Genomic DNA, 27,459 nt, shown 5'->3' on the forward strand with positions numbered 1-27,459 from the left:
TTGTGGATGTGTTCAGTAAAAAGGGCGCTGAGACGTTACCTCCCCACAGACCTTATGATTGCCCTATCGAATTGCTCACGGGGGCAGAGATCCCCTTCGGAAGGATCTTCCCCTTATCCGAGACCGAGCTGGGAACCCTGAAAACCTACCTGGACGATAACTTAAAGAAGGGTTTTATCAGGCCATCCACTTCCCCGGCAGGTGCAGGGATTTTCTTCGTCCAGAAGAAGGACCACTCCTTACGGCCATGTGTGGACTACCGAGCACTCAACAAAGTTACAATTAAAAACCGATACCCTCTACCGTTAGTGCCCGAACTGTTTCAGAGACTGGGGTCGGCCGAGGTATTCTCCAAACTAGACCTACGGGGTGCTTATAACCTCGTACGCATTCGTGAAGGCGATGAATGGAAGACCGCCTTTCGTACTCGCTTCGGGCACTACGAATATCTAGTCATGCCCTTTGGACTCTGTAATGCCCCCGCTACGTTCCAACATTTTGTAAATGATGTCTTCAGAGATTACCTAGACCTGTTTGTGATTGTATACCTCGATGATATTTTAATCTTTTCTTCTTCTTTAGCCAAACATCGGGAACATGTGAAGAAGGTCCTGGCTCGACTCGGCCTCCATGGTCTGTACGTCAAACCAGAAAAGTGTGTCTTTGAACAGCTAAGTATTCAATTCCTCAGACTAGTCATTTCAGTAAAGGGAATAGAGATGGATCCCCAGAAGATCTCAGCTATCTTAGACTGGCCCGCTCCCTCCGACAGAAAAGGGGTCCAACGGTTTGTAGGGTTCGCTAATTTTTACAGAAAATTCATCAGAGGATTTTCTTCCATCATCTCCCCCATCACTGAACTGACCAAACAGGGTCAAAGATTTCAATGGACTCCTAAGGCACAAGAAGCCTTCAAAACCCTAAAAGACCTGTTCGTCTCTGCCTCAATCCTAAGACACCCCGATGCTGCGCTGCCTTATATCCTGGAGGTGGATGCTTCGGAAGTGTCCGTTGGGGCAGTGCTCTCCCAGAGACAGGGACCTAAGTCACTTTTGCACCCGGTGGCCTTCTTCTCCCGCAAACTTTCGGAAGCAGAGCGGAACTATGACGTCGGCGACCGAGAACTGCTGGCAATCAAAGCAGCATTGGAGGAATGGCGCTACCTCCTCGAAGGCGCTTCCCACCCAATCCTGGTCTATACGGATCACAAAAACCTAGAGTATCTTAAATCGGCCAAGCGACTGAAACCAAGACAGGCTCGGTGGGCACTCTTCTTTTCTAGATTTGTGTTCCACATCACGTACAGGCCCGGATCAAAGAATGTGAAACCCGATGCTCTCTCTCGGATGTACAACGAATCAGTGGAGCTCCCTACTCCTGATAGCATTCTCCCCCCAGGAAACTTTCTTCTGCTTCAGGAGAGTCTACTTTCCCGAATTAAGCAGGCCTCCAGCGATCCCGCTCTTCCACCTGACATCTCTTTAACCCCCAGAGATGGTCTTCTCTGGCATCAGGACAGAATCTACGTTCCCCAAGAAATACGTAGTTCTCAGTTCCTGCCACGACCACCCACTGGCCGGCCACTTTGGGGTGTTCAAAACCACGGACTTGCTCCAACGCACGTTTTGGTGGCCACAAATGAAAAAGCACTGCAGGGAATATGTGGAGGCATGCACCACATGTATCAGGAATAAGGGTAGCAAATCAAAGGTTTGGGGCTTGCTGAGACCGTTGCCCATCCCGGATAGACCTTGGAAGATGATATCCATGGACTTCATCGTGGAACTACCTCCCTCTGAAGACTTCTCCACAATCTTGGTGGTGGTAGATAGGTTTACCAAGATGGCCCACTTTTTACCTATGAAGGGGACCCCGTCGGCCACGGAGTTGGCTAGGATCTTTATTAAAGAAGTGGTAAGGCTCCACGGTATCCCTGCTGACATCACCTCCGACAGGGGGGTACAGTTTACGTCCAGGTTTTGGAAAGCCCTCTGTGGGGCCCTGCGAATTGAACTTCGCTTTTCTTCGGCCTATCACCCGCAAACCAACGGCCAGACCGAGAGAACCAACCAAACACTAGAGCAATATCTGCGGTGTTTCTCTTCCTTCTCCCAGGACGACTGGGTATCGCTCTTGCCATTAGCAGAGTTTGCGTACAACAATTCCATCCATTCGGCTACCAAACAGTCCCCGTTCTTTGCAAACTTTGGCTTCCATCCGCTTTCTCTACCAGGTAATCTCCCTGAATGTTCAGTGCCGGCAGTACAGGAAGACCTTAATTTCTTCAAGAGCAACAATAAGATCCTTCAGGAAACTCTGGCCAAGACTCAGGAACACTATAAAGAGGTCTTTGACAGGAAGAGAAGAGGGGAGCTCGACCTCCAGGTCGGGGACCAGGTCTGGTTGTCTACGCTGAATCTGAAGTTAGCTTGCCCATCCAGAAAACTGGGCCCGAAGTTCGTGGGTCCATTTCCTATTGTAAGGAAGCTAAATGACGTGGCCTTTGAGCTAAAACTCCCGGAGTCGTTTCGGATCCATCCGGTCTTTCACGCCTCATTACTCAAACCTGCGGTTCCGGACCCCTTTGCCGATCGGAGTGCCAACCCCCCAGAACCTGTGATGATTGACGGGGAATTAGAATTTGAGGTCGAGTCCATCCTGGACTGCAGGAGAAGACGGAATCAAACTCAGTTCCTGGTTAAGTGGAAGGGCTATGGCCCTGAGGAGAATTCATGGGAACCAGAGTCCAATCTGCATGCAAAGAGACTGATCCTTGCTTTCAAAAGGTCTCATCCGGAAAAGATGACACGATTGGGCATCCAGAGGTTGCCCCTTGGGGGGAGCAATGTCACGATCGTTCCACCATCCCGATCGTACATAGGAGACTTACCCGCAGGTTTCCTGTACAAGAGGATCGTCGGTGCCCTCGGACGCGGGTTGATACGAGCGAGCGCGATAATCCGATCGGGCGTACGCGGGTACGCGGGGTCACGAACGGGAGCACGGTCACCCGCGGGGGTACGCAAACGTACCGTGCGACCGTTCCTGGCGCCCAACAGGCTATTTAAGGGATCAGCTTCTGCTCCGCGGTGCTGTCCTGTCTACAGCGTTCCTGTGACTTCTGCTACCAGTTCCTGTGTGTTCCTGATACTGTACCCGGCCTGTTCCTTGACCTTGTCTGTTTGCTGCCTGCCTCCGACCCCTTTGCCTGATTGACCACGCTTCTGCCTTCTGCTCTGTACCTCTGCTGTCCGATAGTTACCGACCCGGCTCGCCTCTGACCACGCCTGCCTGTCCTCCCGAGTGCCAGCACCTACTACCCTTGTGGTTCCTGCTTGACTACCTGTGCCAGCTGTTCCTGCAGTTCCTGTCCGGCTTCCAGCGCTAGTTGCACCTACCGTTCCTGTCAGCTACCTGTTCCGGCTGTGCCTGCCATCTGCTATCCGGCCTGGCACTTGTGTCCTCCGGACTCCTGAATCCCTGTCTCCACCTCCAGGGGCTCTCGAGCCGGAGGCTTACGAGGCACCGCTCCCTGCACGTTTGGGCTCTCCAACCAGGTACGTGACAGTCTGCCACAGGAGTGCAAAGCCTAAGGTCGACCGAGGCAAGGGATGCCTGGATGATCAGCAAACATACCCGAAGGTAAACAACATAGAGTAAAATAACTCACAAAACAGTGCCAGACTGGTAGCCCTGGTGGAAAAGTCACAGAGGAAGTGGAGAGAAGACGACCCAAGGTGGCCAGTAAGTCATCAACGAGGGGTGCCACGATGATAGTGGTCCGGGGCAGAAGGTCTGAAGCGTTTCGGAGAATCCTTTCGGGGACTCCTTTGATCCAGGTAGCAGTTGAGCGATGAGGACTTGGAAGGGGTATGAGGGTGCGTACCCGAATGAAGAGAGCGGAGGAAGGCCTCCGCCTCGGAGGGATCCTGAAAGGTGAGTTGGTCGCCGTTTGGAGCCTTGAGGTGAAGGACAGCCGGAAAGGCCAGGGAGAACTTGAGTTGCATTTTGAAAAGTTCCGTGCACACCTGCTGAAATGCTTTTCCTTACTTCGAAACCTCAATGGAGTAATCAGCAAAGATCAGGACCCTAATTCCATCGATTTGGAGAGAGTGAGTTTGCCTGAACTTTTGCAGGATCAGGGCCTTGTCGGAATAGTTGAGGTATTTTGCGATAATAGGCCTAGGGGATTTGCGTTCAGGTGCGGCGGGTCCCATACGGTGGGCCCTTTCTACCGTGCAGGGGCCTGGGAGGCCCAGGGCTTCTGGGATACGCACGGCACACAAGTCAGTTAACTCGGAGGATACCTACAAATCGCAGGTTGCTCCGCCTGGCCCTATTTTCCAAATCGTTGAGTTTCTGTAAAATGTACTGGTTTGTTCTGTCTTGGGAGAGCTCCGTGGCTTGGGCCTGATATAGTTCCTCTTCCATATCGGACAAGCGGTGTTCCAGGTCATTCAGTCGGGTAGTATGCTCACCTATTTGAGTCTTGAGCTGTTGCATGCCTGCATTCACAGCCTTTTCCTTAGATGCAGCTATCATGGGTGACAGGAGAGCAGCCACAGCCTGAGCGATGTGCTCTGTAGTGTTATCCCCAGCTGGCTGTGTGGAGGCAGTGCCCTGTAATGGTGGGGCATGATGTGAGGCTAAAGGTTGTGGAGAGAGGGGGGAGGCAGAGTCACTGCTCACCTCCATGTCTGCCGCGAGTTGTGTGGAGAAGGAGCCGAGTAGGCCGAAGCCGGGGCCTCGATTTGCGGAGGGGCCGCGGACGGCGCCGAATGTGCGCGCGTTCCGGTTTTCTCCACAAACCGGTCCATGGACAGGGGGAATGATTCCCAACAGGGTTTGAGCAGATGCCCAGCCACTCAGCGGAATTTATAGGCCGGTTTAAGGTCGTGCTGCGGGAGCCGAAGTGAAGGGCAGTCACGGAAGTAATAAATAGTATTCTAGACTGTGATTCCAAGAGGGAAACAAATCAAACACAGAGATTTCTTAATTTAGTAATTAGTAATTTTTGCAGTGTCTGGTGTGGATCCCGATGCATTTTCCTTCAAGTTTTGCACAACTTGTACATGAAATAGATGCTGTATTGAGTCTCCAAACATTTCCTTTTATATATATATATATATATATATATATATATATATATATGTATATATATATATATATATATATATATGTCTCTTAACCATCCACAAGTCACCTGAGTTTAGTTTTAGATCCTTACAAACTTTTGGGATCTGGATTTGAGGAGAAAACACATAAATGAGTTTGTTAAAAACCTGAAAAGATCAGCAACATTCTCTGTGAGATCCAAATGGAGGACTTCAGCTGCTGAGACAAAATATAAGCAAGTGAGTAACACACTCCCCAACCAATTCCCATAGGGAGAGAGTCCAACATCCCCTTAGGGGCTTAATAAAATATAAGAAAACATTCAGGCAAAAGTTTTCTAGTTTCTTACTCTACTTTGTCCGCTACATTGTAGACAGTAGGGGGTGTAAAAATAGAACCTCAAAACTTCTAGTAAGGACTCCCCTATAAAAATAATTTCCTCTATTACTCTCTGTAGATTCTGCACTTACAAACTACTTCTGATAACACTTTTTACTGTGGCCTTTGCAGTAGCATTTGAAAACATGTCCATACAGACAAAATACATACTTGTAAGATCCTGACTTGGGCATCTGGATATATCTTTTTGTTATCTCTGGAAGGGATGTTCAGCTTTTGGTAACAGGTAAAACAAGAAGTGGTATGTTATAAAAACAACTGTGGAGAACCCTGGCTCTATCCCACGCTCATTTACTAAGGTAGCCATAACTGCTTGTGACTGATGACACGGTCCATGTGTCAAGCTGGAGGGAAAAGAGTGTCTGGCAGACATAAATGATCACCTTTTCCAAAGTCCTGTTTTATAAGAAGTTGCCCCCTGTGGACCACTTGTTCTTCTTGTTCTGGGGTCCTTAAAGTTTAATTAGTAATCCCAGCTGTACTGGGCCAGAACTAGGGTGGAATCTGTGAGTTGCAGACCCAGCAAGTGTCCGGGGCTGTAATGCAGCATCCTTAGTCGCCTGGTCTGCTTTCATGTGTGAGTTTTAATGTTAAGATGGTTACCTCAGCAAGAACCTGGAAGGCTGAAAACAGCCATTCAAATTAACTTAGCATGCTTGATTGGTTTACCTGCCAAAGCCAAAACAAACTTTTGGCCCTTCAAATGGAACCAAAAGCTCTCCATATCTCGACTATCTATATAAATATATACTCTTTTTATAGCTCACAGGCTTTGCTAAAACATGGAGCTCTGCTTCTTGAGCTGGGGAAAAAGGATCCAATGACTCTGAATACAGAGTATCCTTCTGGGTGATAAACTGCATACTCGGTATGGGTTATTGCCATACTCAGTATAAAACTGGGATAACATCTACAAAAAATAAAATATCCAGGTCTTCAGGGAGTGTGTCCTGCACTGGGCTCACAGCAGCTGATTCCTACGTCATCAATTTAACAGATGTGGTTTTCCTTTGTCTCCAGCCTCCTCCAATAGAGGCAATAAGGTGTCTGGATTCAAATGTACACATTTTTCATTGTTAGATTTGTACATAAACAAACAAAATCATATTTTGAACCTTTCATTAGACAAACATTTAGTTAGCTGTATATTTGCTGCACAGAATGTGGGACCATTAAAAATTTAATATTTGACCAAAATAATGTTTGTAACTTTGTCTAATATCACCTTTACATAAAAGCTTCAGCTCTGATATATTGGGGTGAACCCTTCATTATTGGGTCCAGCTTCCATAAATATATTACAATGGCTTGTTTTCTATCACACTGTTTGTGTAAGAACTCCAGTTTCATGTTTCAAAAACACAACTTTTTCCTGGCAATATTATAATAAATGATAAGAATACCATGCAGAGATCTCAATAAATCCAAAATATTCTTCTACTTGTACCCACTGCACTTACAAGGAAAAGGGGCACATCATTTCACAATCCACACATTCTGCTTTGGATTTCAAAAATAAAAATACATAAAAACAAAAGGACCAACAATATGTATGACTGACCAGAAAGCACTCGGCCATCAAAAACTATAAACCAACTGGCTGCAGGCAGCAGCTATCCTAACAGGGTGTGTGGACTTGATTTGATGAGTCTGTTATATTTAAATGTTATTATTACTCTCACATCATGGACCGCACATTAAGTTATTATCAGACTTTAACATTTCATTTCTGTAGAAAAAACTTCCTTATGTATCCCATTCATCTTGGCTTTGTTAAACATTATTGCAGCTTTATTCAAATTAACAACCTTAACTTGATCTTTTTTTTCTTTCCACTCAATAAATATAAAATTACAAAATTGTTATCTTAATCTGAACTAATTCCATTTTTACCAATTTCACCATTAACCTGGATTTCATTTCCAACCAAAGGTTGTCTAAACCAGTTTCAATATATCTATATTTATTAATAAAATTGTTAAACTCATATTAGAAATTAATACCCATATGATAATTTCAATATCACACACTAATATATATGCACAGATAAATGTCCTTAACCACTTGCCGACCGCCTCACGCCGATGTACGTCATCAGAATGGCACGGGCAGGCATAAGCACATATATGTACGTCCTTTGCCTCCCGCGGGTCGGGGGCCCGATCGGGCCCCCGCCCGGTGCCTGCGGCGGTCGGTTTTCGTTCGGGAGCGATCCCGGACGAGGGGACGGCCATTCATTCATGGCCACCCCCTCGCGATCGCTCCCGACGAATGGAAATCCCCGGTGACATCACTTCCTCTCCTGTAATGTAAACACAGGAGAGGAAGTGATGTATTCTCTCCTCCGTGTCGGTATTTTTCGTTCCGACACGGAGGAGAGCGGATCAGTGAGTTGCACCAACACATCCCACACACAGTAGAACATGCCAGGCACACTCACACCCCCCCTTTACCCCCCGATCACCCCCCCAATTACCCCTGCCCCCCAGTCACAGTGACACCAATGTCATTTTTTTTTTTTTTTTTTTGCATTGGTGTCATTTGTGACTGTAATAACTGTTAGGGCAGTTAGGGTTAGCCCCCTTTAGTTCTAATGTACCCCCCTAACCCCCCCAATAAAGGTTTAACCCCGTGATCACCCCCCGTCGCCAGTGTCACTAAGGCTGGGTTCACATTGCAGCGGTTTATGAGAACGAATGTGATTCGCACCGCACTGCAGTGCAAATCACATCCGATCTCTGTGCGATTCGAGTTCAGCCATTCGCCGCACCCGCCGCACCCGCCACACCCGCCGCACCCGCCGCAAATTCGCACGGGACCCTTTTTTTGGCCCGCAGCAGAATCGGATCGCATGGGTGTTCACACCATGCGATCCGAGTTTGCAGATCGCACTGCGATATGCGAACTGATCTGGGGGTGTCAGTAACATTTCACTGACACTCCCAGCAGTTCGCATAGGGCAGTGTGAACTGCCGCCGGGAGGCATGCGATGCGGGAACCCGCCGCGGATTCGCGGCGTTTCCGCATCGCTCCAGTGTGAACCCAGCCTAATAAGCGATCATTTTTCTGATCGCCGTATTAGTGTCACAGGTGACGCTAGTTAGGCAGGTAGGTATTTAGGTTCGCCGCAGCTTTTTATAGCGCTAGGGACCCCCATATACTACCGCATAAAGCCCCCTGATTGCCCCCTAGTTAACCCTTTCACCAGTGATCACCATATAACTGTTACAGGTGACGCTGGTTGGTTAGTTATTTTTTTATAGTTTCAGGGCACCCGCCATTTATTACCTAATAAAGGTTTAACCCCCTGATCACCCGGCAGGTGTCATTTGTGACTAATAACTGTTAGGGCAGTTAGGGTTAGCCCCCTTTAGTTCTAAGGTACCCCCCTAACCCCCCCAATAAAGGTTTAACCCCGTGATCACCCCCCGTCGCCAGTGTCACTAAGGCTGGGTTCACATTGCAGCGGTTTATGAGAACGGATGTGATTCGCACCGCACTGCAGTGCAAATCACATCCGATCTCTGTGCGATTCGAGTTCAGCTATACAGATAGTATGGCTGAATTCGTGTCGCACCCGCCGCAAACTCGCACGGGACCCTTTTTTTGGTCCGCAGCAGAATCGGATCGCATGGGTGTTCACACCATGCGATCCAAGTTTGCAGATCGCACTGCGATATGCGAACTGATCTGGGGGTGTCATTAACATTTCACTGACACTCCCAGCAGTTCGCATAGGGCAGTGTGAACTGCCGCCGGGAGGCATGCGATGCGGGAACCCGCCGCGCATTCGTGGCGTTCCCGCATCGCTCCAGTGTGAACCCAGCCTAATAAGCGATCGTTTTTCTGATCGCTGTATTAGTGTCACAGGTGACGCTAGTTAGGCAGGTAGGTATTTAGGTTCGCCGCAGCTTTTTATAGCGCCAGGGACCCCCATATACTACCGCATAAAGCCCCCTGATTGCCCCCTAGTTAACCCTTTCACCAGTGATCACCATATAACTGTTACAGGTGACGCTGGTTGGTTAGTTATTTTTTTATAGTTTCAGGGCACCCGCCATTTATTACCTAGTCTCACTAGTGTACCCCTAAATTTAGGGGTGTCTACTTTCTAAAATGGGGTCATTTGGGGGGGGGGGGTTTGTGCCATCTTGGCATTTTATGGCCTTCAAAACTGTAACGCCCTTAGAAAGCCTGAAGGCGGTGCTTGGTTTTTGGGGCCCCGTACGCGGCTAGGCTCCCAAAAAGTCCCACATATGTGGTATCCCCGTACTCAGGAGAAGCAGCAGAATTTATTTTGGGGTGTCATTTCACATATGCCCATAGCATGCGTGAGCAATATATCATTTAGTGACAACTTTGTGAAAAAAAAAAAAAGTTTGTAATTTTCCCGCAACTTGTGGCAAAATATAAAATATTCCATGGACTCAACATGCCTCTCAGCAAATAGCTTGGGGTGTCTACTTTCTAAAATGGGGTCATTTGTGGGGGTTTTGTGCCATCTTGGCATTTTATGGCCTTCAAAACTGTAATAGGTAGTGAGAAGTGAACTCAAAAAATTACGCCCTTAGAAAGCCTGAAGGCGGTGCTTGGTTTTCGGGGCCCCGTACGCGGCTAGGCTCCCAAAAAGTCCCACATATGTGGTATCCCCGTACTCAGGAGAAGCAGCAGAATTTATTTTGGGGTGTCATTTCACATATGCCCATGGCATGCATGAGCAATATATCATTTAGTGACAACTTTGTGAAAAAAAAAAAAAAAAAAAAAAAGTTTGTAATTTTCCCGCAACTTGTGGCAAAATATAAAATATTCCATGGACTCAACATGCCTCTCAGCAAATAGCTTGGGGTGTCTACTTTCTAAAATGGGGTCATTTGTGGGGGTTTTGTGCCATCTTGGCATTTTATGGCCTTCAAAACTGTAATAGGTAGTGAGGCGTGAAATCAAAAATTGACGCCCTTAGAAAGCCTGAAGGCGGTGCTTGGTTTTCGGGGCCCTGTACGCGGCTAGGCTCCCAAAAAGTCCCACATATGTGGTATCCCCGTACTCAGGAGAAGCAGCAGAATTTATTTTGGGGTGTCATTTCACATACGCCCATAGCATGTGTGAGCAATATATCATTTAGTGACAACTTTGTGAAAAAAAAAAAAAGTTTGTAATTTTCCCGCAACTTGTGGCAAAATATAAAATATTCCATGGACTCAACATGCCTCTCAGCAAATAGCTTGGGGTGTCTACTTTCTAAAATGGGGTCATTTGTGGGGGTTTTGTGCCATCTTGGCATTTTATGGCCTTCAAAACTGTAATAGGTAGTGAGAAGTGAACTCAAAAAATTACGCCCTTAGAAAGCCTGAAGGCGGTGCTTGGTTTTCGGGGCCCCGTACGCGGCTAGGCTCCCAAAAAGTCCCACATATGTGGTATCCCCGTACTCAGGAGAAGCAGCAGAATTTATTTTGGGGTGTCATTTCACATATGCCCATGGCATGCATGAGCAATATATCATTTAGTGACAACTTTGTGAAAAAAAAAAAAAAAAAAAAAAAGTTTGTAATTTTCCCGCAACTTGTGGCAAAATATAAAATATTCCATGGACTCAACATGCCTCTCAGCAAATAGCTTGGGGTGTCTACTTTCTAAAATGGGGTCATTTGTGGGGGTTTTGTGCCATCTTGGCATTTTATGGCCTTCAAAACTGTAATAGGTAGTGAGGCGTGAAATCAAAAATTGACGCCCTTAGAAAGCCTGAAGGCGGTGCTTGGTTTTCGGGGCCCTGTACGCGGCTAGGCTCCCAAAAAGTCCCACATATGTGGTATCCCCGTACTCAGGAGAAGCAGCAGAATTTATTTTGGGGTGTCATTTCACATACGCCCATAGCATGTGTGAGCAATATATCATTTAGTGACAACTTTGTGAAAAAAAAAAAAAGTTTGTAATTTTCCCGCAACTTGTGGCAAAATATAAAATATTCCATGGACTCAACATGCCTCTCAGCAAATAGCTTGGGGTGTCTACTTTCTAAAATGGGGTCATTTGTGGGGGTTTTGTGCCATCTTGGCATTTTATGGCCTTCAAAACTGTAATAGGTAGTGAGAAGTGAACTCAAAAAATTACGCCCTTAGAAAGCCTGAAGGCGGTGCTTGGTTTTCGGGGCCCCGTACGCGGCTAGGCTCCCAAAAAGTCCCACATATGTGGTATCCCCGTACTCAGGAGAAGCAGCAGAATTTATTTTGGGGTGTCATTTCACATATGCCCATGGCATGCATGAGCAATATATCATTTAGTGACAACTTTGTGAAAAAAAAAAAAAAAAAAAAAAAGTTTGTAATTTTCCCGCAACTTGTGGCAAAATATAAAATATTCCATGGACTCAACATGCCTCTCAGCAAATAGCTTGGGGTGTCTACTTTCTAAAATGGGGTCATTTGTGGGGGTTTTGTGCCATCTTGGCATTTTATGGCCTTCAAAACTGTAATAGGTAGTGAGGCGTGAAATCAAAAATTGACGCCCTTAGAAAGCCTGAAGGCGGTGCTTGGTTTTCGGGGCCCTGTACGCGGCTAGGCTCCCAAAAAGTCCCACATATGTGGTATCCCCGTACTCAGGAGAAGCAGCAGAATTTATTTTGGGGTGTCATTTCACATACGCCCATAGCATGTGTGAGCAATATATCATTTAGTGACAACTTTGTGTAAAAAAAAAAAAAAAATTTTTTTTTTGTCATTATTCAATCGCTTGAGGCAAAAAAATAAAATATTCAATGGGCTCAACATGCCTCTTATCAATTTCCTTAGGGGGTCTACTTTCCAAAATGGGGTCATTTGGGGGGGTTTTGTACTGCCCTGTCATTTTAGCACCTCAAGAAATGAGATAGGCAGTCGTAAACTAAAAGCTGCGTAAATTCCAGAAAACGTACCTTAGTTTGTAGATGTGACAACTTTTGCGCAAACCAATAAATATACAATTATTGACTTTTTTTTTACCAAAGACATGTGGCTGAATACATTTTGTCCTAAATGTATGACTAAAATTGAGTTTATTGGATTTTTCTAATAACAAAAAGTAGAAAATATCATTTTTTTTCAAAATTTGCGGTCTTTTTACGTTTATATCGCAAAAAATAAAAATCGCAGAGGCAATCAAATACCATCAAAAGAAAGCTCTATTTGTGGGAAGAAAAGGACGCAAATTTTGTTTGGGTACAACATTGCATGACCGCGCAATTACCAGTTAAAGCAGCGCAGTGCCAAAGTGTAAAAAGACCTCTGGTCATTTACCAGCAAAATGGTCCGGTCTGAAAGTGGTTAAAGGGGGACATATTACTTCATTTTACTCAATTTCTCTCTCTTTTTTTTTTAATGCACTGTTTCCACTATCACAGGATATTAAATTTGTGTAAGACACAGTTAATTTGTAACCTTCATTTTACCATGTTTGGAAAACAGATTCAAAAATAATTGTGATCACATTGTTTATCATTAGATTCGTTAACCCGGCACATTTTGTTATAAATGTTTTGTCTAAAAAACTGAAATTGGCATGGTGTCCTTCCAGCTTATCACCAATCTCTCATCCCAGCTACATTCTTTGAGGAGAGCACAAAGGAGGGGGTCACATCTGCGTACATGACACAAGCGATAGAACTAAAGGTTCCAGCATTCACAAACATACTCAAATATATCTCTAAAATCGCTTACATTATTCCCATTTGTACACAACACATGCCTATCATTCTCTCGCTTTCTTTTAACGCTTTTTAATACTTCCTTGCTTAAATTTCTGCTTTCTTTATTTTGTTCTGATATCCTTTGCATCCAATGTATTGTAATCCCATACTTCACATACTGTACCTTCTATGATCAGACGGGCAGCCATAGTGCTCATCCCATCTTCCCTCTCTGACAACATATAAAGGATTCTGTTTTAACTCTCATTACTGTTTCTTGACTTTACTAGTTGTAGTGCCTGACCCCAAATTCAGCCCACAACTTAACATCAAAAAGTCCCTTTCTGTCTAGTGTTAATGTCACTCTTGATCCATCCTGCTCACATAAATAGCTGTTTCTCTAGCTGTATACTCTGCATGATTCTTAGTCCCTGTGGACTTTGGTGGTAACCCAGTTACCCTTTGTGGATCCCTGTCCACTTTAACCATTAATCTAGGGGGTCAGTATAGGCGGAACCGCACCTTCAGTTCATATATAGCGCTCCTCTTGCGCTGGGCATTTTTGAGGGTCTCTTACCCATCATTCCCTTACTTAATTTAATGTCCATAATGACTGGCCAGTCTTCTCGACGTGTGCCTATACCCTTTTGCCTCTAAACTACTTTATCTAGCAGATGTACTACATATACATGTGAACAGCACTATTCTTCCCTTTCTCTATAACACTCCGATGGACAGTAGACAGTGACAACATAACATATAACCACCAATCAATACAGTTCAATTAAGGGGAGTAAAATAGGTACCCTTTGTCCCGAAAATGCCTTACCGATCAAGGAAGTCTGATAACTCAAATGTAATCAAAAGGCTTTCCTCAGCCGGCTGATTATCAGAAATTCCTGGATCGTCTCAAGCTCCTCGTTTCGGATACTCAGGGTCACCTGATAACCCCTGCTGAGCTGGCTCGCCACCTGAAATGGATATTTTGATGATAGGCAACTCCTATCCTCATATTGATTAGTGGTTCCAAATGAATAACTACTGCAGTAGGGAACAGACACAAAAGATACGCTCAGCATCTTTCCAAATAACCGTTCTCCTTTATTATGACGCATGTGAAGGTTTTTATACACATGATTAAGGTTATCAGTGGTGTACCCCAAGGTTCAGTGCTGGGACCCTTACCTAATACCACTCTTGCTACCTATGCTCAACTCTCTCCAATATTTTAAAAACACAAAACACAGCGACCTACCTAACATGAGTGGGCTGGCCACTAGGGGGCAGTAAAGCATCCATAACACCAGTACTTGATACTGCAGAAGACAAACAAAAAATACAGTTTCAGCCTTAAATAAAAGAAAATATGAATATCCCTATCATAAGGGATTGCCCCTACCTTAAACCGCTGTGCTGTCAGCCCCGGGAAGTTGCTGTGTCCTCTGCAATTATTCCCGGGGCTCTGACAGCTCTCAAACGAAATTTAAAAGTGGCACCTATGACATCATCATCGACGTCAGGCGCGTATGCGCGAAACCAAGCCTTGCACTCACATCAGGTTCGCACGTGCGCATAACGCCTGTGATGCCCGTAAATTGGAGAGAGTAGTTTGCTGGAATGCGGAAGCGCCATCAAACAGCATGGGAACGGCACAAACAACACAGGAGAAATACAGATACAGGCACAATACAACAACACTGCTGCCATGGAAATATACAGATTCACCAACGACCAGCTGGCCGAACGATCCCAGAAACACACTCGCCAGACCTCCCAGCAGATAATGGCCACCTACAGCAACAGGCAAACAGGCCGTGCGCACTTTAGGTAAGTCAAACCATTTCTTCAGCGCTACTCTGCATTTACACTCCATACCCTGCTTAACAGTCAGGGCCTATCAGAGGAACAAACCTTGTCATTCGGCCGATCGATCGCTGTGAAGTCATCTTCAGGTAGGAGAACCACTTGGTCCTATGGAGGAGGACAAAAAAGGAACACGGATAGCAGCCGGGAGCAAAGATTTATGGGAGAGGGGTTCTATTGGGTAGTTATGGAGGCGGGGCTAATCCACACACATGCTGCTATGGAGCCTATCAGGAAAGCTCTATTTGTGTGAAGAAAATTATTAAAAATTCATATGGTTACAGTGCTGCATGACCGCGCAATTGTCATTCAAAGTGTGAGAGCGGGAAGGGGGTGGAAGTGCCCGGTATTGAAGGGGTTAAGGACAGCACTTTAACAGAAAGTACAAAACCTGCCAAAAATATCTTCTTGTATTTCTGCAAATCCCCGGCTCAATGAGTAAGAAGAGAATGGATCAGTACATCCGCAGACTGCAGTTACTGGAGCTCCACTCTACACAGAAATCATGTGACCTCCACTTCCTGTAGTATCCTCTGTTTATTGGTTGTTACATTAAAGATCATCTGAAAATTTAAAAAAGTGGAGTTATGGAGGCCACATGTTTCCTGTGACACTGGAGCTCCAGCTGCAGAGATTCACAATGAAGTTCAGGTTAAAAAAAAAGAAAAAAAGTGGAGTGGAGGCCACATGCTTCCTGTCAACGATGGAGCTCAGAAGACAGGAAGTGATGTCAGATACAGACAGGAAGTGATGTCAGGTACAGACAGGAAGTTGCGGGTGAGAGGTGAGTCGGGAGGAAGTAGAGAGAAGCCATTACTGGAAGACGCAGCAGAGGAGGTAATAAAGTCTTATTTTCTATTTACACCCAGTAACCCCCCGTCATGTCCGTCCTCTTCCTCCATAGTCACTGTGATGTCTTTTATCTCCAGCAGATGATGATACACACATATATAGTGTGGAAATGTAGATTAACACCTTCAGGGGGATCCGTTGATGATGAATAGTGATGGGCTCGGGTGTGTTGGAAACCCCACATTCCCGATCCCGCCAGGAAGCCGACACTGCACAGCGCTAATCACAGACAGTGAGACATTTCCTGGTCCTCAGCTGTACAGATCAGGAAATGTCTCATATCTTCCTTCCAAATCTGGCCATACATGGTTCAGTTTTATCGTTCATCCAACTGGATGAGAGGAAAAAACGGAAGTGATTCCCCCATCCACACATTGGAGGGGGATGGGGGAATCCTCCCCACTGCACTATTGTATTCTGACAATGGGGGGCGCTCCTTCTCTCTCAGAATACACAGATCAGTGATGAAGCTATTGGCTGCAGCCACTGATGGAGTGACTTTTATCCGGCAGTGACCACACATGGATGGAAATGTGACCGATCCCTGCTGAACCCGCTGAATTTCCATGTCTTTATGGTCGCCATAAGTCAGGTCTGAACAAATCCCAGGTCACCATGGGGACTAGAAATGGCGTCCTGGCCCCTGGGCTCTTGTCAGCCCATTCTCACTGTTGGTCTGAATAATGTTTCTGCCTGAAGCCCGGACACATTATTCAGACAGGAATGTGGCTCGGAGCAGGGCCAGGCGGGAGGGTGAGGGGAGGAGATGATGGCACCCGACCTGTGAAGTCAGGGGTGGACTGGACAGGACAGCGGCATGAGAGGACTCATCTCACTGAGCTCCGGCTGCCGATCTTTCTCCTTTCCGTGTTCGCATTACTGTCACCATCGGCTCCTGCTTCCACCCATAGCTGCCTGTGTCCCTGCAGAGCCCTTCGGCAGAACAGAGAGGAAGGAGCGGGACCAAATCTACAACATGGCGCCACCTCGGCACTGCCACAAAGATCCCCACAAGGTGTCGAGAAACAGGACTACAGAGTCCTTACAGGAGGAACCAGGACAAGCCTGCAAAGCAGCCAGCTAAGAGACCAGCCAGGGAGGGACATGCTGCTTTATGTACACAAGATGTCCTCTCCATCCACTCTGCTCTCACACACTGCTGGGGGAGATGTACAGGACATGCAGGAGGACACGGGGGAGGGGGGATTGGATTACTGTCCTGAATTCTGAACCCCATGTCCTGCACTGACCTACACCCTTCACCCCATATTCTGCACCCCGCACGTCACCCACTCACATGAGATCTTACTTTCACAGATTCCTAACAGATTTCTGTATGGTAAAGGTCAAAGTTCACGCTTCAGTTTAGGAGAGGAAGGACACACCCAGTAACAATGATTTGGTTTTCATGGAAGCCTGATATAGAAGACCCCTCAAATCTCCCCATCCAAATGTCCCTCCATCTAGAGTCTATATGTCCTATGACATCACACTGACCTCACAGCTCCTCCTCCCAATGTCCCTCTATCCAATAATTTTTTTCTCTGATGCTCTTATTCCCCATACACACAATCAGAAATTTCCGTCAGAAAAAAACTCGGATGGTTTTTCTGGTGGGATTCCACTTAAAGTGGTTGTAAACCCTTACAAACCACTTTGGCCTACAGGTGAGCCTAGATTAAGGCTTACCTGTAGGTCCAAGAAATATCTCCTAAACCTACACGGTTTAGGGGATATTTACAAAAAGACAGTCACCGCTGCCTATGATGCATGCGGCGTAGACAGAGGTGCGCAGACGCACTGGGCATGCTGTGGCTAATGGCGATATGCCGTTAGTGGCGGCTCCCGTGTGCATGCGTGGGAGTGACTCCATCGCTGCTCCGACGCTGTGAGTGGCCGGAGCAGTGATACCCGGAAGAAGGGGACAGCGGTGACATTGCTGGCTCCTGTGTCAGGTAAGTGATACATGATGGGCTACTATGCAATGCGATGCTATGTGATGTGATGTGATGCGATGCATAGTAGTCCATTATGCTTTACCTTTGCAGGGAGACAAAGAGGAAGTAACACCCATCAGGGTTTACTTCCTCTTTAAGCTTGCCTTGCATACACACGGTTACACAAAAGTTCTCTGAACTTTTGACCATTAAGAACGCGGTGACGTACAACACTACGACGAGCCGAGAAAGTTCAATGCTTCTGAGCATGCGCCAAATTGTTTCCTAGCATGCGTGGTTTTTCTCAAGTCATCTTCCAGGACGGCACACCTGAGAGATGAGAGGCTCCTCCCTACAGGAAACGCTATCAATCGACAGCTGTTTTAAGTCCCCACCCTTCCCCTTGATCCTCAGTTTTTGATTGTGTTTCTCCCTACACAGCGAAACTGTTTGTTTTTTTCCAAATGACCCGAAGCCTGGGGCTGGTGGTCTCCCCCTGGGAGCCGGACCACAAGCTTGGGAAGCCTCTGGGTCTGGTAACATATTCTTGTCCTTCCTGGGGGGTTCCCCTATCTTTTTCTTTGGAAGAGCCCCCCTGAGAGCTGAAGGACACTGGGTACAGTGGTGTACCCAGAACTTTAGGGGCCATTATCCTGTCTCCCCTCCTTACCTGTACATGTGGCTGTTCAGATGGGGGTGCTGGCCATCGGTTCTTTCCAGGGGGATCATGTCCCTGACTCCTGGGTCCCCGGTAGCTCGCGTGGGCTGCTGGAGAGGGCGCAACAAGCACCCGCGTCATTTTCAAACTTCGGGAAAATGACGGCGGCGTTCTTACCCAGGAGGGAAGGCTGAGAGTCAGTAGGAGCAGGCGCCCACATCCTCCTTTCTCTAGAGCGAGGAGGCACCAGTTTACTACGGTGGATGTCTGCCTTAACCACCTCAGATGGGAATTAGGAATGGAAGGCATTGCCCCCCCCATGTATATAGACTGACTGGTACAGTGCAGGACACAGCCTAACCTGGCACCTCCCTATGGGGACAGCAGTTGGGGGGGGAGCACTTTGCCGGCTATCCTCCTTGCGTGTGGACCATAAGGATGGAAAAGCAAGCCCGCTGGCTGTGGCAAAAAGAGGAAGACGACAACGGTGAGTACTTTCCTTTGCCTTGGGAATTTAGCTGCAAAATCCCCAATTCCAGCCAGAGGGTTTCTGGGCATTTGAGATCTCACCTGGGGTCTGGATTCAAATAGCCCTTAAGCTTCTGCTAAAAACACCAGCTGCAGCTCCCTCTTACATCAGAGAAGCTGTATGGTGGACAGGTGGTGCAGAGGGACGAGTGTGCCTAAACCACCTCAGATGAGAAAGAGGTAGGTAGGCCATTGCTCCCCCTTCCCCATGTATATACTGACTGGTGCAATGCAGAACCTGTGGTCGGGATACAAATAGCGCAGACGCCACTGCTAAAACCACCAGCCACAGCTCCCTCTTACAGCAGAGACACTGTGGTTATCGCAGCAGTAGGTTGCCAGCCTCTCCCTATATGCCCAGTTGTGGTACATTAGTAGGGATGAATATAGCGTACAGAGGGGACCTGGTAGATACAAAGTTACTTACAGGCCAGGTATACCACTGAACAAGTTATTAATTGGGCAGTGGTTGGTGGATTCAGAAGCTCCCCTGGTCAGCAGGTGCACTAGGTTACCGGCCCTATTAACCCAGCTGCTAAGAATCTGAAGTTGCTTCACGATGTTTAAAAGCTGACCTAACATTGAAGGATGGGCAGAGACCAAGCTACTGTGTGGCACAGTAGGGGTTCCCTTGTCACAGATCCTCCTTTTGGGTGTTGCTTGCTATAGGTAACTTTCATAAGCTCCAACCTCCCACTCCACCTTTACACTGTGGTTATATTATAGTGTAGGAGGTAAGAAGAAACTTTTTTTATTGGGTTGGGCTACAATCCTTTTAATTGAGGATTTTCTGTGCAAACCTATGGAAGAGCTACATAATTGCTTGTTTGAAGCCTGCAAATAGCTATTTACCCCCCCCCCCCCCAGGCTAAATTGGTAACCACCTCTTCTAGAGGCTGTCTTAAATTGGTCTCTAGGGCTGGGCTCATTGAGACTTTAGTTGCTAATCAGCACCACCTGGGTTTGAGCTGGCTAGCGTTTGCTCAGTCTATGGAGGTAAGGTAGGACAACAACTACTAATAGTAGGGTGTCCAACCATTTTAGGATTTGTTCCTTCACTGGTGGTGAAGGTTTAGTATCTACAGCCCAGGCTATGCCTATGAAATAAATTGCCTGTTGGTTATTTCATAAAGGGATAGACCATGACTCCTCATTGGCTGCACACCAGTAGACCTCAGTAGTGAAGGTTTGTCCTTGCTGGGATGTTTTTGTGGCACAGCAGAAATACACATTGAGATTTGTGACATCTCTGCTTAGAAGGGCTATATTGCTGTACATCAGAAATGTGCTGCACTGAAGCTTGTTTGCGGTCCTTTATATCCTAAAGGTACTGCTTTGTTTGGCTACAGATCAGAAAAATACAACAGTGAAGGTGGTCTGTACTTTCTGGTTTTGTGCTGCACAGCAGAAATGCACATCATTGAGTCTGGTGACATCTCTGCTCATAATGGTTATATTGCTGCACATCAGACATACACAAGATTGAGGTCTGTCTGTGGGGATTTGTGTCCTGTATTACTGCCTTGTTGGTTACTTATCAGAAAGGCAGCAGTGAAGTCTGTTGGTCCTGATTTGAGTGGCGTTGTGCTGATTCAGACAGTGCTATTAACGGCAATGGCTGCCGAGTATAAACATGCGATTTGACATGTTGAGTCGCATGACAAATCATTTCAATATGGATGTGCTATCTCTATTCAGGGTGTTTTATTGTTGCACATCAGATATATACAGCATTAAGGTCTGTGAGGTTTTGTGTCCTGTATTGCTGCATCATCAGAAAGGCAGTGGTGAAAACGAATTGTTCGAATTTGTTGGGCTACATAGCAGAAATACAAATTGAACCCCTGCCAGGTGTAGTACATATACTGCCTTTGGTAATCCCTGTAGCACCACAAAGTGTTGTGCTGATTTTAGCCATGCGATTTGACACATTGAGTCGCAAGACCAAATCACTTCAATATGGATGTGTTATCTCTATTCAGAATTGTTATATTGTTACACATCAGACATATATAAGATTGAAGGTTGTCTGTCCTTTATGTCTTGCATATACTGCCTTATTGGCTGCATATCAGAAAGGACACAGCAGTGAAGGTTGCTTGTCTTTTTTTGTTTTTGCTGCTCAGCTGAGAGACACATTGAGGATGGTGGCCTTTCTGCTCAGTATTGGTATATTGCTACACATCAGACATGCACAAAGTTTGTGTCCTGTATATCCTATATTTACTGCCTTATTGTTTGTATATCAGGCACAGCAGTGAGCAGTGTTTCTCATGGATCTACCTTTCTGCATCTTAGAGATACACAGCAGGGGGTTGTTAGCTGCACTCCTCCAGGGAGTCACAGCATTGGGGACCCCTTACTTGTTCGACCTGAAAATTGCTATTTTTTTTTCCACTGCGACCTGTGTAATCTTGAGGTCTGTGGATCCAGGAATCGGGGACTGCTAGAGTCGCACAGACACAAATGGTACCCATTGGAAGCCATAGTGTATGACTTCTCATGCGTCTTGCAGTCCCAAGTCGCAGGTTGGGTCTCACGGGTGTGGGAGCCCTAAGCTTATCTGTCCCTTCTGATTGAGGTTTTGCTACACAGCAGGAATACTCATCATGGTGTTATTGTTTTATTTTGCAGCAGACCAGAAAGATTGCAGCTGTAAAGGCTGTCTGGAAGTTTGTTGGTGCTTTCTGTTTCAGAAAAACACAACACTGCAGGTTGCTTGTGTACTTTCTCAGTGTTGGTTCTATCTGAACTACACTACAGCAGTGCATGACAGAAAGGATTGTCTTGTGTTCCATATTTTACCCTGTGGCATAGCAGAAATGCACAACACGGGAGTTGGTGTTCATATAGATCTTATAACTGTTATTTGGTGGTTTGTCAGAAATACTCAACATAGAAGTTTGGGTCTTTCTGTCTTTATGTTTATAGCCTTGTTTTGCTGTACATAGGTAAAACACAACAGTAAAGGGGGTTCCTGTCCTTTCTGCTTTTATATATGAGTTATGACCTAGCTAGCTGCACTTCAGAAATACTCAGCATTTAGGGTTTGCTTGTGTCTTAATGTTTTTACGTCTTGGCAGCACATCAGAAAACCAGACTATGAGGACTGTTTGTCTACATTGAGGTTCAGATTTGGGTCTCTTCCCATATTTGATATATGGGTTTAGATAGTCACACTCAGGCACACAACATTGTTGTCTATACTTGTGTCCTTTCTGTCTAAACCTATTGTGCCGTGCCCATAATCTATGATCATTTTATTTGTGATATTAATAATACATGTATCACCTTTTGTATTTCAGCCTTCTTTTCCATGGAGGGGCCAGGAGTTCGGGCTGCAGATGCCACATGTCAGAAAACCTTGACCACTTGCATTCAGGGGTGCCAGAACCATTTCCTAGGGTTGAAGCCCTGTAGGGTTATGGGACACTGGAGGAAGGGGATAATGAATCGCCCTGTTTAGTAAGAACTTGGAGAGTTCTGTTCAGAGGAGTATTAGGGCCTGAGGATGAATTATAAAGATGTATACCCGATCAAATAGGTTTCGGCTCGGTGCATGGCCTTCATTTCACTCTTTTAGCAAAACTAGACATAGCAATATGGGTAGTCTACTCCTGCTAGGGACTTTAATTTCCTGAAGAAGGCTCTCAGGCGTAAGTAAGGACATGCCTTAAACCCAGGGTTCAAGCTTCTGTTAATCTATTTCCCTTAAGTAGGCTTCCCTTTAGTCTTTTGCTGACATAAAGATAAAAAGGAAGCAGTTTTATTTCCCTCAACAGGGTAGTGTTAAGACAGGCCCTCTTATCGATTAATGTAGTGTCCTTGTCTTACACAGGTCTCTTATTTATCTTTTTAGTGGTTCTAAGTAGCACCTACAGGCATAATAGGCCATGGTTGTTAGATGTGTGAGATAGGCAACATTGCTAACCTACAAGTTTAACATGTTTTCTGATTCCATCTTTAAGAGCCCATTTCACCTAGATACTGCATCTGAAGCGGAAAAGGCAGGAACATCTGTGGAGCAGACCTGCAGATCAGCCGCATGATCCAGCTAAGATGCCTTCATCAAGCATATGAGCGTATGGAGTGGAGGTAAAGCTCACTACAGAACCAAGGTTCACCAAGAGGGTCTTGCAGTGGCCCCACCCTAAGGTAGGCCTGAGGTACTTGTTTATCCTCTCAGGTGTGCCGTCCTGGAAGATGACTTGAGAAAGGTACCAGTTACTTACCGGTAGCTGTCTTTCTGGGAAATCTTCCAGGACGGCAGGCCTACTTCCCGCCCGTTGGAGGAGGGAAAATTCTAGAACACTAGAAGGTGAGTGCCTATGAGGAATGATTTCCCTTGTGAACCGGGTTCAGGAGTTACTTCTCTACAAACTGAGGATCAAGGGGAAGGGTGGGGACTTAAAACAGCTGTCGATTGATTGTGTTTCCTGTAGGGAGGAGCCTCTCATCTCTCAGGTGTGCCGTCCTGGAAGATTTCCCAGAAAGACAGCTACCGGTAAGTAACTGGTACCTTTTTTTTTTCTCTGACGCTCTTATTCCCATACACATGATCAGAAATTCTGTCAGAAAAATACTTGGATGTTTTTTCTGATGGAATTTGACCTACAGGTAAGCCTAGATTAAAGCTTGCCTGTAGATCCAAGAAATATCTCCTAAACCTACAATGCCGTTGTTAATGGCGATATGCCGTTAGTGGCGGCTCCCGTGCGCATGCTTGGGAGTGACGTCATCGCTGCTCCGGCGCTGTGAGTGGCTGGAGCAGCGATACCCGGAAGAAGGACGCTCTGTGCTACAGGGGACATCGGTGACATGGCTGGCTCCTGTGTCAGGTAAGTGACACATATTGGGCTACTATGCGATGATATGTGAGGTGATGCGATGCATAGTAGCCCATTATGCTTTACCTTTGCAGGGAGACAAAGAAGAAGTAACACCCATCAGGGTTTACTTCCTCTTTAAGCTTGCCTTGCATACACACGGTCACACAAAAGTTCTCTGAACTTTCGACCATCGAGAACGCGGTAACGTACAACACTACGACGAGCTGAGAAAGTTCAATGCTTCTGATCATGCATCAAATTGTTTCCGAGCATGTGTGATTTTTCGTGCATCCGAATTACATACAGACGAATGCATTTTCAGATAGGATCTTTTTCCGACTGAAAAAATAGAGACCCTGCTCTCAATCTTTTGCTGGCTGGAATTCTGCCAGCAAAAGTCTGATGGAGCGTACACACGGTCGGAATTTCTGACCAAAAGCTCACATCTGACTTTTGCTGGCAGAATATCTGATTGTGTGTACGGGGCATTAGGATGTGGGCGGACTCTTGGCATCCTCACTAGCAAAGTGGGACTGTTGGTCCTGCATTGTATATAATGATGTCAGAATACCTGCAACAAGGATTTATCCTGCATAGTGTGGGGGTTCTGTGTGGGAAAATAATACCTCAGTCTGAAGTGGAGCTTTAATATAATGTACCCCTGAATGGATAGGTGAGGAGGATTCTGGGAATATCATTTGATTTTACTATCTGTGTTCAGATCTAGAGTTTTCCTCCTGTGAAGTCTGGAGATCATATGACCATCACATTGCCTCCACCTCCCTCCCTGATAGAATAGAGAAATACAAAGAAGATTCTAGAAGTCACCAAGAAGATGATGGAGCTGCTGACAGGAGAGGTGAGGAGGATTCTGGGAATTCTGGGACATTATCCAGTAACAGACAAGGGATGTGTCTGGATGGTGACTGTATCATTGTGTGTGTCAGGTTCCTATAAGGTGTCAGGATGTCACTGTCTATTTCTCCATGGAGGAGTGGGAGTATTTAGAAGGACACAAGGATCTCTACAAGGACGTCATGATGGACAATCAGCCGCCCCTCACATCACCGGGTAAGAGGAGACTTTATTGTAAAGGAGAGAGCAGTACGGAGGCTCCACCTAGATCCCCCATCATCTGATAAACACATAGAAACAATGTATTCAGTCAGTGTGTGTGTTTCCTACAGATGGATCCAGTAATGGGAACCCACCAGAGAGATGTCCCCGTCCTCTGTATTCCCGGGATTCCACGCAGGAAGGTCACACCATCCCCCACCATCATCAGGTAGCTGTGTGACAATTATTAGTAGTTCTGATTTATACACAGCATGATTGTTACAATGAATGTTTTATTATATATTCAGAGTGGAAACCTCGGGGATGATAATATTGATATTAAAGAAGAGTATAAAGAGGAGGATGAGGAGTATGGAGTGATGGAGGAGTTTTCAGAAGGACACAAGGATATGATGGAGCCACCAAATACCAGGAACCCACCAGAGAGATGTCCCCGTCCTCTGTATTCCCGGTATTCCACACAGGAAGATCACACCATCCCTCAATATTGCAAGGTTGGTGGGATGGAGGTTATCAAACACACTTATAGAGACAATGGGGCTGATTTACAAAGCATTTGCGCCATGAGTTGTGGCGCACGACGATGCACAATGGCCGTTTACGTATTCACAAAGCATTTTCACCTGTAACACAGCGCAATTCCCCATTTACTATGAGCATTCCGGCGCACGGGCGGCCAGCGATCTGTGCGCCGCTATAGACCTGGCGCACGGCATCTTCAACTCAGATTTAAAAGAAGCTGGAAGTGCGAATATTATGGGGTGATGTGAGGAAGTATAGATATGACTGTCCAAGTAACAAATATGCCCAAAATAGAACGGAAAAGTAACTTCCTCTGAACAAGCTTGCTGAGCCTGCAAATACACTTGGAACTGTGCTAGGTCAATTTATACACTGCGCATGCGCAAGCGGCATTTGCACCCGTTCAAGTGCTCTGGTTCGCTGCACCGGCAAAAATCTTAGTAAATGTCAAGCCACGTAGGTTCATTTGCATAAGTTGACCAGGCGCACCTCTCAACTTGACTTTTTTTATTTTTTGCGCTGGTTCACTTCTATGGGTTTTTTTTAAAAGCTATTTGCACACAAGTCATGTTAGGATTAAGAAAAAAAAAATGCGTGGGGGTCCCCCTCAAAATCCATACCAGACCCTTATCCGAGCACGCAACCTGGCAGGCCGCAGGAAAAGAGGGAGGGACGAGAGCACCCCCCCTCCTGAACCGTACCAAGTCACATGCCCTCAACATTAGGAGGATGCTTTGGGGTCCCCCCCAATCACCTTGTCCCCATGTTGATGAGGACAAGGGCCTCATCCCCACAACCCTGGCCGGTGGTTGTGGGGGTCTGCGGGCAGGGGGGCTTATTGGAATCTGGAAGCCCCCTTTAACAAGGGGACCCCCAGATCCCGGCTTCCCCCCTGTGTGAAATGGTAAGGGGGTACAAAAGTACCCCTTCCATTTCACCAAAAAATTGACAAAAGTGTTAAAAATGACAAGAGACAGTTTTTGACAATTCCTTTATTAAAGTCTTCTTTCATCTTCTTTCTTCTGGTCTTCCTTCTTCCTTACTTCATCCTTCGGTTTCTTCCTCCGATCCGCTTCTTCTTGCTCTGTTCTTGTCCGGCATCTTCCTCCACAGCGTCTCTCTTCGTTCTCGGGTCGCTCCGTGCAATGGGAGGCTCCCACTGTGTGACGCTTCTCTTCTTCTGACAGGTCTTATATAACGGAGGGCGGTGCCACCCGGTGACTCCACCCCCTCTTCTGAAAGAAGACTTTAATAAAGGAATTGTCAAAAACTGTCTCTTGTAATTTTTAACACTTTTGTTACTTTTTTGGTGAAATGGTAGAGTACCCTTACAATTTCACACGGGGGAGGCCGGGATCTGGGGGTCTCCTTGTTAAAGGGGGCTTCCAGATTCCACCTGCAGAACCACACAACCACCGGCCGGTGTGGGGATGAGGTCCTTGTCAACATGGGGTCTAGGATTTTTGCCCGTCATGGTTCTCTTCACCCTTCCATGGGGTCTAGGTGCTTTGGGGGGGCTACCCCAAAGCACCCTGCCAATGTTGAGGGCATGTGGCCTGGTACGGTTCAGGAGGGGGGGGCGCTTTCTCATCCCCCAATCTTTTCCCCAATCGTCTTTCAGGACAGCCACCTTTGAGAGACACTGGCTCCTCCCCTCTTAGGAAACACCGCCTTCATTTTCATGATTTAAGCCTCCTCCTCCCTTCGTTCCTCAGTTATGGTGTTTCCTCCGGTGGGGAGACACCGCCAAGGAACCTTAGCTGAATTCGGTTGGTGAGACTGAAGCTATCCGAGCGGAGCCCCGGCCCCACTCGGTTACCCGACCGTCTATCGGTCGGCCCTTGACAGTCGGATCAGCGGGGAGCTGAAGCGTTCGTACTGTCTATACACCCTAAACTTCGCTTGGGGAAAGCAGGAAGTTTTACAGGGTCGTCCGTCCGTTCACCCGTGGGTGTTTTAACGGAACAGGCAGTCCGGTCGGCTGGGGAAGCTGAACTTTTGACTGACCTTTTTCTATAT

The 27,459-nt window shown here is 46.4% G+C and overlaps 2 protein-coding genes across 2 annotated transcripts in view; both read left to right on the forward strand.

The window, feature by feature from the left end:
* LOC143986913 (uncharacterized) overlaps nucleotides 1-27,459 on the forward strand; it is a 417,248-nt gene that overhangs the window by 373,983 nt on the left and 15,806 nt on the right. The window contains 4 exon segments of the mRNA XM_077485322.1: nucleotides 24,611-24,700; nucleotides 24,789-24,912; nucleotides 25,029-25,126; nucleotides 25,206-25,412. Of these exon segments, the coding sequence (XP_077341448.1) occupies nucleotides 24,611-24,700; nucleotides 24,789-24,912; nucleotides 25,029-25,126; nucleotides 25,206-25,412 (519 nt within the window).
* Nucleotides 1-27,459, forward strand: part of LOC143989546 (uncharacterized) — a 600,653-nt gene that overhangs the window by 90,220 nt on the left and 482,974 nt on the right. The gene's annotated exons all lie outside the window — the stretch shown is intronic.

This window comes from Lithobates pipiens, unplaced genomic scaffold, assembly GCF_037356315.1.
Source record: "Lithobates pipiens isolate NorthernLeopardFrog02 unplaced genomic scaffold, aLitPip1_a1.2 Scaffold_18, whole genome shotgun sequence".
Classification (NCBI taxonomy): domain Eukaryota; kingdom Metazoa; phylum Chordata; class Amphibia; order Anura; family Ranidae; genus Lithobates; species Lithobates pipiens.